This window comes from Corvus cornix, chromosome 1 (assembly GCF_000738735.6).
Source record: "Corvus cornix cornix isolate S_Up_H32 chromosome 1, ASM73873v5, whole genome shotgun sequence".
Classification (NCBI taxonomy): Eukaryota; Metazoa; Chordata; class Aves; order Passeriformes; family Corvidae; genus Corvus; species Corvus cornix.
In genome coordinates, this window is record NC_046332.1 from 103,081,153 (window position 1) to 103,095,675 (window position 14,523).

The window sequence follows — 14,523 nt, forward strand, 5'->3', positions numbered from 1 at the left end:
GCCATTCACAGGACTCACTCCACCCTCTCCATCTCACTCTTGTCATGGAGAGCCCAGAACTGGACACAGAACTCCACAGCTGCCTCACCAGAAAGGACAAGGGGAGAAGGATCACATTGCTCCCCCTGCTCACAGCACTCTGCCTGAAGCAGCCCAGGCAGTCAGGAACTGCCCCTGCCACAAGCACACACTGCTGCCTCATGCTCTGCTTCATGTCCACCAGGATCCCTGGGCCTTTCTCCACAAAGCTGCTTTCCAGACACTCAGCCACAGCCTGTACTCGTCCCTGCCATTATTCCTCTCCAGCTGCAGGACTTGGCATTCCCCTCTGCTCATCGGCATCCTGTCAGCCCATTTCTCCAGCCTCTTCAGGCCTCTACCAATGGCAGCATGACCCTCTGGGGAGTCAAACATTTCCCACTTTTGCACCACCTGCCAACCTGCTCTGACTCCTCTCTGCCCTGTCTCCCTGGGCATTACTGCAGATCCTGAGCAGCACCAGCCCCATTACCCACCCCTGTGGCACCACTGCCACTGACCAGTCTGCACCTGCACCTCGTGCTGCTGATCACAGCCCTTTGAGTCAGGCATTTCTGCCAGGTTTTTCCACTCTCCTGGGTTGCACCTCATCAGTTTGTCAAGTTATGGGAGACAGTGACAAAAGCTTTGCTGAAGTCAACATAAACAACATCCACTCCACAAGTCAAGGATCTCATGGTAGAAGACTAACAAATTGTTCAGACATGACCTCCCTTTCATAAATCCATGCTGACTACTCCCACCAGCTTGTCCTTCATGTTTGGAAACGGCTTCCAGGAGATAAACATGAGGCTTGAGTTCCCCAAATTCTCCTTCTTTTCCTTCTTGAAAAGATGATGGACTTTCGCTTTCTGCTACTCCCCAGGAGCCTCCCCCAAGGCTCTTTCTGAGAAAATCAATTTTCCATCTTGATTTAATCTCCTCTGAGATTTTCTTCTGGATGAGGCATTGTAGCAGAATGAAATGTATGTATGAATGAAAATAACACCTGTTTTTCAGATACCAGACTGGGTTGCAGCAATGATAGAAAGAGGAGAGAATGCTTTATACTGTGGAAACAAATATGACCTAGTGTTACTGAATGACATTTCATAGAATAAAATAGGTCTCCCAAACCCAAAACACTGCAAATAAAGTTATCTATATTTTTGTAGTCAATCATAACACTGACCAAGCACTCATGTGACCTCAAGGAAAAGAAATGAAGCCATATAAGACATAACTGTTCAAGCAATTCCAACACTCATTGTTACCCAGCCATGATTAACTGAAACACCACCTTTGAGATTAAAATGTAATTTTTAGAACATATATACAACTGGCAGCTACAATTTTTAAAAAATGGCCATATATTACATAAATAAAGCATCCAACTTTCCCATAGGGAGCTATTAGGTCACTGCTTTTTCCAATACTGTCAGAGATGCCTGAATTTACATGGTTTGTCCTGTCCTCCTTTTTTCAATGTTTCTCCTATTTATTCTTTTTATTTCCTGATCAAGCTTGTGCTTCATCAAGCTTTGCTTAGTCACACCATCGTTACCACTTGCATGGAAGCAATTTAACACAGTACAAGCTGTACAGCTTTTCTCTCTGCACACAAGTGCACCCAGCAGAGAGGAGCTGCAAGTCAACACACCACTGAACACAACTTCGGTTTTGTGCTAGCATAGCTACAGTTTCTGCAGTGCACAAAAATGCTTCATTAACATTTCAAACAATGTAATTTGGTGCCTTAGCTGCATTTCCTATGATGGTCTGTACAGTGAAGTTAGCTTACTATGGGTTCCTCTTAAAGAAGCTTTTCCAGATACCCTGTAGGTATCCTTTTCACTTAAAAAAATGCTAGAGAAACTGCTCAATCACTTCTTTCCAGTTATCTCATCTGTTAACAGTTTAATTCAAACCAGAAGTTAATGTTAATATTTTATGAAAAAGCAATACTTATTTGGATATTAAAAGCTGTCCAAGTATCTTACACAGCTTCCACAGCTGTCATTATTCATTCTACCCCTTTCATATGAGAATAAAATCAGAATATTAACTACTCTCTTCAATTCTACTACAGAATTCAAACCTTAAACTTCTCTCTTTTCTTCCAAGAGAGGCAGGTGGTTAATAACTATATCCAAGAGCAAGTACACATAACTAAGAGGCATAGCTGTAAATTCCTTGGAGAGGAGGAAAAAGAAAGATACAAAAGGAGAAGGGGGGAAAGAAAAAAAGGAAAATACTACAATGCAACAATAAACTATATATGTTAAACAACCAAAGTGGAATTTCCTAAAATGGTAGCTATTTGCAAACTTCTGCCAGCATAGCTGAAGCAGGAAGACTAGAAGGTGTGACTAGCAATTGAACCAGCAGAAGCCCCTGCCACTGACTTAAAGCAGCTGAACTGGTTCAGCTAATTGAACTTTCACTGGTACAGCCTGTTTGCTCGCTGTGCAGGGTTTTACTGGATGGCCCTGAAACAAAGCTTTGCATGGAGTTGCTGCATAGCAGAAGCTCCCTGGCAATACTTCACACTAACTCTCTTATAACCACAAAAGAACACCAGAGCAGGAGGTGCAAGTTCCTATCACAAGTGAGGCTGCTCATCCATAATGTTCACAAAGAACAATTTGGTTTTGTATTATCTTATGCTATGTATTTTTGCTCCTCATCAAAAGGCACACATATTCAGAGAAAAAGAAAAATGATATTTCAAGTGGCCACTGTTAACATCAAAAAAATCAAGGAGCTCTGTTAGTGCTACCAAAGGACCTTCACCAGACAATTATTATGGTGATGTAATTTTTTTTGCACACCTAGAAAAGCAGTAGTAACCCTTGTAGTTAATCACTCTATATCATCACTGAATCATTACATGTGACACATTTTCACAAGTCCTGTTTACATGCATTTCCCTGACAGCAGCAGGAATGCAAAATCTTACTACTTTGAGATGAAGTTCAATAAAATGGTGGTGTCACTATAATGGCAGCACAATATAAAATTCACCTCTCCCCCTGCTACTCTGTATCATGCTCCAGTGATGCAAACTTCCCTTTTCTCTCAAGCAGTCTAACCAGCTAATATTAATTGTCTTTAACTAAAAACAATTGCCTGTAGCCAGTATTTATCTTTAATTTCATTGCTTGTTGCCAGATCTGATGAGGGGATTCTGAGTGTGGGAGCCTAGTCAATTTTTCCAACAACGCAATCTAGTAAGAGATAGTAATTTAGCCTCTCCCTGTAAATCCTGTTTTCACTTTATGAATGTCTGAAAACATCAGTAGAAAACAAGTACATCTGTTAGCACTCATTAGCAAATGCTGGTGCTGCTGGTTGTAAAAACTCAAATCCCATCTCCCTATCTGTCCTTCCAGATACACTCTTCATTGGTAGGACTTGAGAATCTCATTTTAGTACAAACAGGCTCAAAAGCGTGACTGAGAAAACCTCCACTAATACAACAGTCTTCAAATAAAAACCTCTCTCTAACACAGCAGTAATTAATATTTTCTCTCATTCTTTACAGTGCTCAGTGTAATGGAGCTGCAACTTGACAGCAGCAGGACATAGTACAGAGATTGGAGAGGCAGGTTACCAACACATTACAGGAACTCCAGGCATGAGCAAGGAAGCCCTGAAGGAGTTCTTCAGCCCTGGAACCTGTACGCCCAGTTTCAGCTTCATGAGAAAATAAAACCCACACAGAAGCTGTGGGGTGGGAAAGTGGGAAGAGAAGGGCAGCTTCTAATGGAAACACATGAGCCTTATAGAACACCTACTGGGAGTACAGTATATTCAGCTTAAAGAAACCAAAACTACCCTTTTCTAAATATCTGAATGTTCACTAAGGAAAAAATGCAACGGTAAAAATCCCAGCACAAAGAAACGGGGTCAACAGTAGTGTCACTGCAAGTGTCACCAGGGTTCAGAAGGGCGAGCAACACATGCTACTTCCTTGTGCAAACTCTAATACAGAAAAAACCCTATCCTTATGCAATTGCTTAGTGGAGTAAAAAGTGTTGAATTAGTGGATACCAGAGGATAAATTTCCTTTATTTTGTAAAATAAAACTTCCTTTAAAAATAATTTCCTATACCTTAACTTGTATGTTGTGGTTTTAGACCCAGGTTTATTTCTGCATACAACACACATACATCATGCATGCCTACTGCATGGGCACATATATATTAATTTTGGAATACACCTGGAAAGGGATTACAGGTTGAGAAAGAGCTTTTATTTTACAGTTTAATGAGTCACTCTTCTCCCTCCATTTACTCAAAATTTTCCTCTGATGTCCACCAGTTTGACTACTCTCTAAAAAAATTTCACATTGAATGACAGGCTGCAGAAGTTCAAACAACCTAGTAAAAACACATAGGCTAACAATATAGAAAATAGAAAGTTTTCTGTGCAGAACCACAGAGCAATTAAAGATTATGAAATGCAGTGCTCAGTCCCACAAGCACTGGTGCATGTAAAGAGTTGTATTCTCCTTGTCATTCCATCAACTTCAGTGAACCACTGAAAGGTTTCAAAGTACCTATTTTTTCTTCTGCAGGGAAAAGTCCTGGAGATATCTCACAGCATGGTAACTCAAATCCTAACTCCTTCCAGGATTTTACTTGAAATTTAGCATTCTGTACTTTTACAAAACATCAGCAATAAACCAGGTTTTGCTTTTGAATTAACTACCACTAATTGTGACAATTTGTTCATGAGAGCTAATAATGCCAAGGTTGCGGGTTCAATCCCCATATGGGCAATTCACTTAAGAGTTGGACTTCATGATCTTTGTGGGTCCCTTCCAACTTGGAATATTCTGTGATTCTGTAATCTGTGAACTCGAATTCACAACCATAGGCCTTCAGGTTCTCTCACTTTAAAAGGACAGAGTCAGAGTCAAAGAAAGGTAAATACAGCAAGTACACCACAGAGCATTACAAATCAACTGAAGGTCGCAAAATCAGTAAGTTGTGTGGGAACAGAAGTAAAAACCTGAATATATGTCCTTCTCTACCTGCACAACACTACATTTCAGGGAGTTCCACTTGTAAGTGCTTTATTTAATGAAACAAATTATATAGCAACTATTCAACTAAGTTTTAGAATTAGACTCTTCTAAAACAAAATAGAAGAATTTAAAAATTCATTGAAAGCTACATTGAGACATGCATGCAGCTTTTTGGTGGGTGAATTTTAGCTATTTTTTATTCAAGATAGATAATGTGGTAGCTCTGAGTTACAGGCATTTTTCCATCCATATTTCCCTAATTCAATCCTGGAAGGAGAATAACTCAGGTCAATTTAGAGTCTTTTAAAGGAGGAACAGATTACATTTTGATAGTACAAAAAATTGAGCTGTGGGACACTGGGGAAGCATAAAGAAAACATTAAGATTTGCATCTTACTTTCTTCTACCTCTAATTATTAGGCATCCATTGGGCCAGTGATTTGGCAATGGCTGATGACAGTGTATGAGCATGTCTCTGTAGTGCCATGAAGACAACATGACAGGACCGTGCACCAGGACAGGCAGCCTGCTCACCTGCTGGCAAGGTCCTGGGGGATAAGGAAGCTTGGGGTGAGGGAACAAAAATGAAAAAAATCCTTCAATCAATCAAAAAGCTGATAAATACAGGTGGCAAAAGGAAAGCTGAATCATGTAATGCTCTCGGCTCCAAGTAGGAAGAGAAGAATTTTCAGCCAAAAGGATTTAAAAATGTTTTCATTTGGTTTGTGTTATCGATTAATAAATAATACCGACAGACAAATCAGGCTGCCTAAACACACCAAAGCATGTTTAAAAGGGAAACCAAGGCTTAGCTAAGCTGGTTATCATGAGCCAGCCAAAACAGTGGCAGTAGCTTGTAAGCTACTGCTGAGCAGTCATGAAAATTATGAAAGAAGTTTCTGTTTTAGAGACAGTATCTGTTGGAAGGGTGTTTTTAATCAGGGTTTTTGATAATATTGGCCTACTGCTTGTGGGAAGGCCAACACAAGTTCTCTGGAAGAACAGGGACTGACTCAATCTTTCAAAAGGTGACTGAGCCCTCACCAAGCAGGAAATGGACAAATCAAGGTTCTGTGAAGCACCAGATACATACGTTCAACAGCTTGCACATTCTTGAATGGCTTGTGTGCATTTGTTACTCTCAATATTCCCAGTCAAAAAAAAACCTCAGTAAAAGCAAAAGTCATTACCATTTTCTGTAAAAATGAAAGGTTTGCCTTGTTCCTTCTCCCTGGGTGGGAAGTACCAATGTTACTTTTAAAAATGTATGCTCTACTTGTTCTCCTTCCATCCCTCACCACCTCCTGTCACAACCACTGCCACTAAGTATCCATCGCTGAAGAAGTCTGAAGTCAGAGTGAGTAAATAACCCATCCTATGGCAGTTTTCCTGCACCTTTGCCTTTTTCCACGGTAACTGAGTAACTAGAGTGTCTATATATAAACAATGATATATTTCATATGGCTTTAACAAAGCCAAAAAATGAGGAATAAGAGGCTCGCATACACTCGGCTCTTTCCAGCTCTGAAGAGAACAACATGTTCTCTGCTCATAAACCTAAACTGCTCTAATATACTTTGTCATCTTATAATTTTAATAACAGTGCCAGTGAAATTCTAGTAGAGTGATGTTCTAGTAATTAGGTGATGGCAGGAAATGGTGGACCCTTTAAGGACTGTCTTCACCATCAGCTTCCCAAACAGTACCCAAAAGATTCTAGGAGGAACTTGCAGCACTTACAGGAACAGAACACAAAGATACCTAATTAGCCAAATACTTTCAACAGCAGATAATGCAAATAGTTTGTCATTCCAGTTGATATGCATTTTATAAAAACATAGAAACTGTTACATTGTCTATACATGATAATTCAGGAAAATCAGCACTTCTGCACATAGAAATAAACCCCAAATACAACAACGAAAATCCAAATAAATTAAAAATTAACACCACTAAACAAACCCCACATACGCACATATACTTACTGTTAATAAATTGTAGTGTTTGATCAGAACTAGAGAGTATCACTAACTCATAGCAGCAGCAGGTTTTTTTCTACTCATCCCTCTTGCTGTCATCTTCATTCTTACTTACTGTTAACACTTAAGTCATATAAACTGAAAGACAATCAGTAGATGAAGTCTGGACACAGGTTGTATTGTTTTAGCTATGTAAGTGGACTATTTGGCAGGCTAAGACTGAAGCACAACCTTTCACCATTATGATTATTAAATGCTGCAGGTATGCCAGAGGCTTTCAGAATACTGTTTCTCTTACACCCTTTTTTGCAAACAAATATTAAAACCATTAAAATCAGATAATATTTCCTAAACTTGAGGGAATCCATCTGAGGGCTTTGTAATTAAACTGCAAAGAAGGTGGAAGTATTGACAAGTATTCTCACATTAGCTTCAAACAGCAGTGAGACTGAACCACAATTCAATTTCTAGGAACTTATGTTTTAAGAATTTCAATGAGGTTTTTGGTCCTGTCAGGAAAAATCAGATACACAGCTGTACTCTCTTCAAATCCAAAACTGTAGAAGTATGTTTTGCAAGACATTTGTATGCAAATACTGCTAAGCATCTCTACAGATTCTACCTACAGAGAAGATTTTCTCACAGCAGCATCCTCCAACAGTAAAACAATTGCCACACCAAGTGTGAAAATGAATCAGACCAAAATACATGTATTACTAACATATCTACCCACACACAGAGAAAATAAAAACATCTGGAGCTTGTAAGGTTGCCAGAGGGGGAAAAAAAAAAGAAAACCGATTTCAGGGAAGAGAGAATATAAGACACCTTCTCTTTGCCTCACAACCTTTTAGGACTAGGTTGGAGAAATGCTATGAACCATCTAATCCTGCCAATTCTATAAATCCTTATGACTACTTTAAGAGGCTATTGCCAAAACTGTATTGAATTTTCCATATAACACACACTTCAAATAATAATACATAACTAAGTTCTGAATAAGTTGAAGCTACTTTAAAGAATTATTCTATTACAGCATGAACGAAGTTATATGTTTGAAAATATAAATTCTAGATGGCACATTGGGTTCCAATCTCTGATTAGATTCTTCTCATGGTTTGGAGCTTCAGAAAGGGAAGAAAGAAATAAAAGAGGGTTTTTTCCCTTATAGCCCAAATTGGTTTTTCTTGTAAGTTACAATTTAAACAACAGCATATTTTCAACAGGAATAGTCTACTGAGGTTTTCTTAACACTACAAATGACCAACCTGAACAAGAAGAGGAAATAATTGAGTCTCCTTTGTATATTAATTGATACAACCCACATTAACTCTATCAGTAAAGCAGTATTATGTGTATTTAAATAAGAACGATTTTAGACATCTGTAATTATATTGCATAAAGAATGAAAAGAAATAAATTTTATTTTCAAATTCATAAATTTCATAAAATTGTAGAATGGTTAGGGGTTGGAAGGGACTTAAAGATCATTTAGCTCAAATCCCCGTGCCATGGGAGGAGTTGGATCCATGGCAGAATTTCCATCAGTTCTATCAATACATAATTACAAGTAAGCCACTGTCTTTTCAGAAGGTTACTTTTTGCAATATAATGTACTAGTCATTAAAAACAAGTAAACACCTTAACACTGAAGCTTCACATTACTGTGTGCTCACTACATGACTCCTGCACGTACTTAAAACTTACTTACTTTCACATACTTCATAAAATGTTTAAAGGCTAATTCCCACAAAACATCCAACAGCTGACAGCCCCAAACCACCACCATTTTTTCTCTCTTTTCCACATCCCCACACTCCCCTGAGTAGCCCCTCCCCTCAAAGCTTGCCATCAAAACACATCCAACAAACTGTTCCCCACAGGACAGCCAAATCCACACTTGCTCCCATGATAAACGTACGGGGTCCATCCTGCCGACTGCAGTGAGCATGGCGCGCTTCCCATCCGGCTGGGAATATCACCAGTTCCCTGGGACAGGGAATGGTAAAGAGCCTCCCTCGCTGCCAGGGAGTTTCAAATCACTTCCAGGCCAAACACCCAGGGCAGCTGCCTCACTGGAGCTCCCTCACCTCCTCTGAATCCAGATGAACAGGTTGAGGTGTGACATCATTTGTAATCTCGCCTTGGGCATCCAGGACAGCCCAGAGTGCTGTCATTGCTCTGTGCTCAACGCCCTTATAAGAGTGAACACAGCCAAGTCAGAGACTATTGACTGGCACAAGACCAGCTTGGTCAATCGGTGTCTTTGTGAGGAGATGGGCTGGGAGACAAAGATTTTGTTCTACTAGTTTTACATTCACCAATGTAAGAGCAATAACAGCAGCAATAATAAGTAATTACACCCTCTGATGTTACATTTCTCCTCACAAAATCTTAATTGCTGATGACAGAAACAAAAACTCAAAGAGACAACATTTTCACATGATTCTACTGTCTTGCATTTCACCATAAGTATAACAAGTTTAATGGCCATACCCAAAACTTGGAATAAGAAGATAGTACTCCTGACTCTCATTCAGTTAGGATCCCATGATCTAAAACAGTTCCTGAAAACAAATATGTAGACAGTATTCTAGTAAGATTTCAAACAACGACAAAAGAAAAAGCTTATTAATTGAGTTGCAAATTCCTGCCAAGTATGTAAAAAAAAAAAACAAAAAAACCAAAAAAAAACCCAAAACAAAAAATAACCACCCAAAAAAACAAATCAGAAGTACCCCAGCATAACAAGCCATTGACCCATAAAGCAACTTGTCTTTTTAGGTACAGACAGAAATAATTTCCCTAGTCTGGATATAACCTCAGTGCCTCTGCTCATGCCACAGCTTTCCCAGAATCATGGAATATTCTGAGTTGGAAGAGACCCACAAGGATAGAGTGCAGCTCTTAAGTGAATGGCCTGTGTAGGGACTGAACCCGCGGCAAGTGGCTACTAAGGCAAAGCTGATCCAGACAACGCTTAATTAATAGTACTCAGACTGCTGAGGAAAGCAGTGAAGGCTCAAAGAACCTACAAAGCCCAGAGCAAAGGCAGGAAGTCACAGAGGTGCCAGAGAGTGCAGAAGTCTGTGGCAAATCAGCAGGGAAGGACAACAGGAGTTGGTCAGTTCTCTGCCCTGCCAGGTACAGAGCAGCAGCTAGGGGAGCAGAAAACACTGTAGGAACCAAAGTGTTCTCAAACATGGGAAATAGTCTCTTTTCCTGCCCAGGAGCCAAACTACAGCTGCAAAGGGCCCCTGCAAGTGCACAGGACCTGTTTTATGAAAGGTTTTTTGAAAGCACGAACAGGGATGGGTAGGGGTGTGTAACAAGCACAAGGGTCTCAGCAAGAAATCACTCACAAGTCCCCCACAACCTCTAGCTGGTTGTGATAAAAACAAACAAACCATACAGAGAAGAAAATTAAATGACAAGCAACAGATAATGTAACCATGTAATTACGATTCAGCATGAACATCCCTGACATTCTATAACTAATGTGCACTATTTAAAGATTGTATCCTCATTGCATAACAAGAAATCCAGGTTGCTTTTCTGACCCGAGGCAGCAGTACATTTACACAAATCCCTGTCCCATTTCACTGATTTTGAAACACAAGCTATGCACCAGAATTTCAAAAACAACTACCACTACACTTCTTGCTTAAGATAAATTTACCTCTCTAATTCTGCTAGTAATATTGGCAAGTCCTCTGGAGTACAGAGAAGCTTTAAGGTTGTTACAGGCAGCAGGTTCCGTTTACCAGTATAACACTATTCAATCCCACATAGAATTAGCTTTGAAAATTAAAGCCAGCAAGCATGGCTCTGCACCAGTTTCCTGCTTTCTACAGCTTCATCTGCTATCAGCAAAATCTGTCTCGCTTACAAACACAGTTTTACACTGTAGAACATGGATTTCAAGTTGAAGTTTTCAAGCTAGAAAGACATTGAAAACCAACTTTATATCATATAAATGACCAACACTGCAATCACACCTGATACCTCCTCTTTGTCAGCTGCATAACTGAGAATTAAAACCGACACCAGGAACAGTACATAATTCTCCATTTGTACTTCTATTTCTCTGCCCGAAAAATTGAAAGGAAACAGAAAAAGACAACAACCAAATCCACTTTCATGCATTTCTTACGATACATTCGGTACCATTATCTCTAACAAAAAAGTGTCTTCAAATGTTGACAGAGGTAAATTCGATCCTGAAGAGAGACCAAAGATTTTTCTCATCTTTAGACAAACCTCTTCCACAAAATCTTCCGAGAGGCCATAGCCACAGACTACTAGGCAATGAAAAAAGAAACAGAAAATAAATTCCAAATACCTTCTCTGTTACGCCTTGCATATTGAATTTCAGATCATAAGAAAGGTATGAATCCGTGTTTTTCGTCGCTGTATGTATAAACATACAAAAAATTCAGAGCAGTTGTTTTGTAGGTTCAAGAACAGGAAGCACCTCTGCTAAAACTTCGTAAAAAAAGTCCCTTGAAAAAAAATAACTGCGTCTGTATTTCACGTATATCATTGCTACCTCCCCTTTCCTCTTTCTGTCTCACATCTGTCTTCAGACAACTCCTCTTCAATGGTCTCCTAATTTGCACCTATTCCAAGAAATTTAAAAACACTTTTACTACAGGCAACTCCAAAAGTCTTTTCCACATTCAGAACCTATTTCACATTCCCTTGAAAAATACGGGGGATTTATTTCTTAAGTAACATTTCAAATGAATATCTTTTCATAAACATTCCAATATACTGCATTTCCCTAATATTTCCCCTTCTGATTTCTACTTGTTTTCTTCCAAGCTGCACTCCCAGAATCTGTGCACAAATGCTAACAGAAACCATTCCATACTCTTAACAGTGTTAATTCCATGATTTCATTTCAGCCCAAACATTCAATTTTTGCAAACCCCAACAGTTAATTCAGAACATCACCATGAATTTATTCAAAAGGAAATAAAATCACAGGAAGTTAAAGCTCTTCTCCATAAGAAATTATTCCCACCACTTGAAGGTAGAATGCAAAGTACCTCAAGAATTTCATTTGTAGTTTTTAACCTTTGAATAACTTTCTCAACTACTCTTAGAACCAATTTTGATAAGAAATAGGAATTTGGAGTTGCATTCAAGTCCACTACTCATGTCTAGCATCCCTTTTCGCCTGCTTCTCAATTACTTTGTTGACACACACTTTGCCAATGGGGCATAAACTGACTGCTGGTGAGCCCAACAGTGCATTCACTTCTTAAAACATTTCCATAATCAAGAGAAAGTTTACAATTGCTTAAAATCTTACTGGGCAGAGTGATTATGCTCAACAAGCTTTCTAATGGGACTGCTGTTTTGACTATAGCTCTCCATTAGGAGATTTACACAAGAAAAACAAGAAAAATAAAGGTCTTCAGTCAGGAGATTCATAAATCAACTCTACTTTAAGTAAGTGTGTGTCTTCTACTCCATCTTAGCTAGTTTAGAGAGAAAATGCTTGACTACAAAAAACAAAAAAACATCTTTGACTTTAAATTCTTCCTCATTCTCAGCTTGAACACAATGTGGTTTTTAGTTCTTTAGAAAACAGCCCTGGATGCTGATTAAAAAAAGAAATAAATACAAAAAAAAAAAAAAAGAAAAGATGACAGGAAGGAAAGAGCAGGGAGTGGTATTTCATGACAAGACAAAATCTAAACCATTTACTGTTGTTTTAGAACTTTCTATTGAGAAAAAGCTATTTATATTTCAATTATGTGACTTTGCCACAGTTTGAAGTAATTTTGGAAAGAAGAGGTCTTAGAGTTAGGTACTAATGGCGTAAACCTGGAAATCTTTAGATTATTATATTCTCATAATAGAAATTCATAGACAGCATTTGTTTAGAACACTAAATCCAATACCTCCTAAAATCAGCAGCAGATTGAAATATCAGCCAGGAGAAAGCTTACAGGAAGTCTGCATTTGTCCCACAGTTCAGTTCACCAGAGCTCAAGCAGAAAAATATTACCAATACACAATGAATACCAAACCAGTTTCTTTCCCCTAGCCCAAAGTGTGGATTTTCAGAGATTAGCAAAAAACAGATTATTCATTGTCCTCCACCACACCCTTTAGTCTCATTGAAGCCCTTGCATGCTCCTAATTTTTGCTGCCTGACAGACACAGAGCTGCTCTTTCTTCTTGAAAATGACAGGAGCAAGGATCAGGGTGTATGTCTGTCCCCTCAGAAACACCTGAGGCTCCCGTGTCCACCCCCACACCCCCCACTGTGGGCTGGCTAAACTCACAACCAGACCACTTCCCCCAGTTACCTTGACATACACAGCACTATTGAAGCAAAATGAAATTACTTCATTATGTCCATATGCCTAAACACACAGCAGGCTTAAACAGTTAGATGAAGTTAAAAAAAAAAAAGAAAGACACTTTTACCCTTCAAAAAGGGGAAGTACCAAAGCTCCCCTGAAGCTGTACTAAAAGATTATCATAAAATCTATTTATGTATTTTATTGTAGTTCTTGGTCTCTTTTCCTTAGTGGAGAGCCAAGTTTATGGAGGTTTATAGAAATTAACAGCCTAGGTCTGCAATGACAAATCAAGGAGGCCCAGAGGTACTAATAGCTGGCTTCATATGTGCAGACATATGTGTGCACACACAGATGCCCTGTAAAAAAAAAGAATTTCTTTCTAAACCTCTGAATGGCTGTCCTAAAACAAGGATTATTGCAAGTTATTTGGTATATTAAGTGAATACAAATTAATGGGCTTTTAAAAAAAGTTTTTATAGGCAACTGTATGGAAAAATCTAATTATTCTCAACCAGTTTAGCCATTTGTGAACAAACATTCACAAAAAAAAACTTCTATAAAACCTAAGAAAGCATTCTGGAAAAGCAGAATCAGTTACAAGGAAGAGCAAATATTTCAAATGCAATAACCTCAAAGTTGTTCTAGAATAACCACTTTGTTCTCAGACCAAGAAGTCAAATATTATCATTGAACAGCAGAGAAATGTAGGGGTAGCTTCTTTTATTTTCAACTTCTCTGTGCAAAGAAAGTAATCTTTTCTTTGTAACATTGCCTCAATAGAACACTGTATTCTATATATGCAGTATATGTGTATATACAATACATGTGTATATGCAATATATTATGGTTTTGGATATAAAAGATGTTATGATATAAAGGCTAATATTTAGCCTGAACAACACAGTACATAAAGCTTATACACACAACACAAGAACAGTTCCACTTTGTACTCACTCTTACAAAGTTGTCAGGGAACAAACCTCTTCTGCCTTTGAGCTGTCCTTCCCACCAGCCTCCATCATCTTTCTTGATATTGGTGATTATGTCACCTACAGTGATCGTCAGCTCATCATCATGTTGAGCTTTGTAGTCAAATTCCACTATCGCCTCCACTAAAAGAGAAACACACATATATTTGGACAATTATTGACTACATTTAAGTTTTCCTGCCTTC

The 14,523-nt window shown here is 38.7% G+C and overlaps 1 protein-coding gene across 5 annotated transcripts in view; it reads right to left on the bottom strand.

Annotated features, from left to right (window-relative positions):
* Positions 1–14,523, bottom strand: part of SH3KBP1 (SH3 domain containing kinase binding protein 1) — a 214,638-nt gene that overhangs the window by 174,263 nt on the left and 25,852 nt on the right. For 2 of the 5 annotated variants that reach the window (XM_039551240.1, XM_039551251.1), the window contains exon 2: positions 14,304–14,461. In XM_039551240.1, the coding sequence (XP_039407174.1) occupies positions 14,304–14,461 (158 nt within the window). Of the gene's footprint in view, positions 1–8,950; positions 9,071–11,371; positions 11,426–14,303; positions 14,462–14,523 lie in introns of those variants that run through there. The other 3 variants (XM_010394472.4, XM_019282903.1, XM_019282904.1) reach the window with 3 other exon arrangements.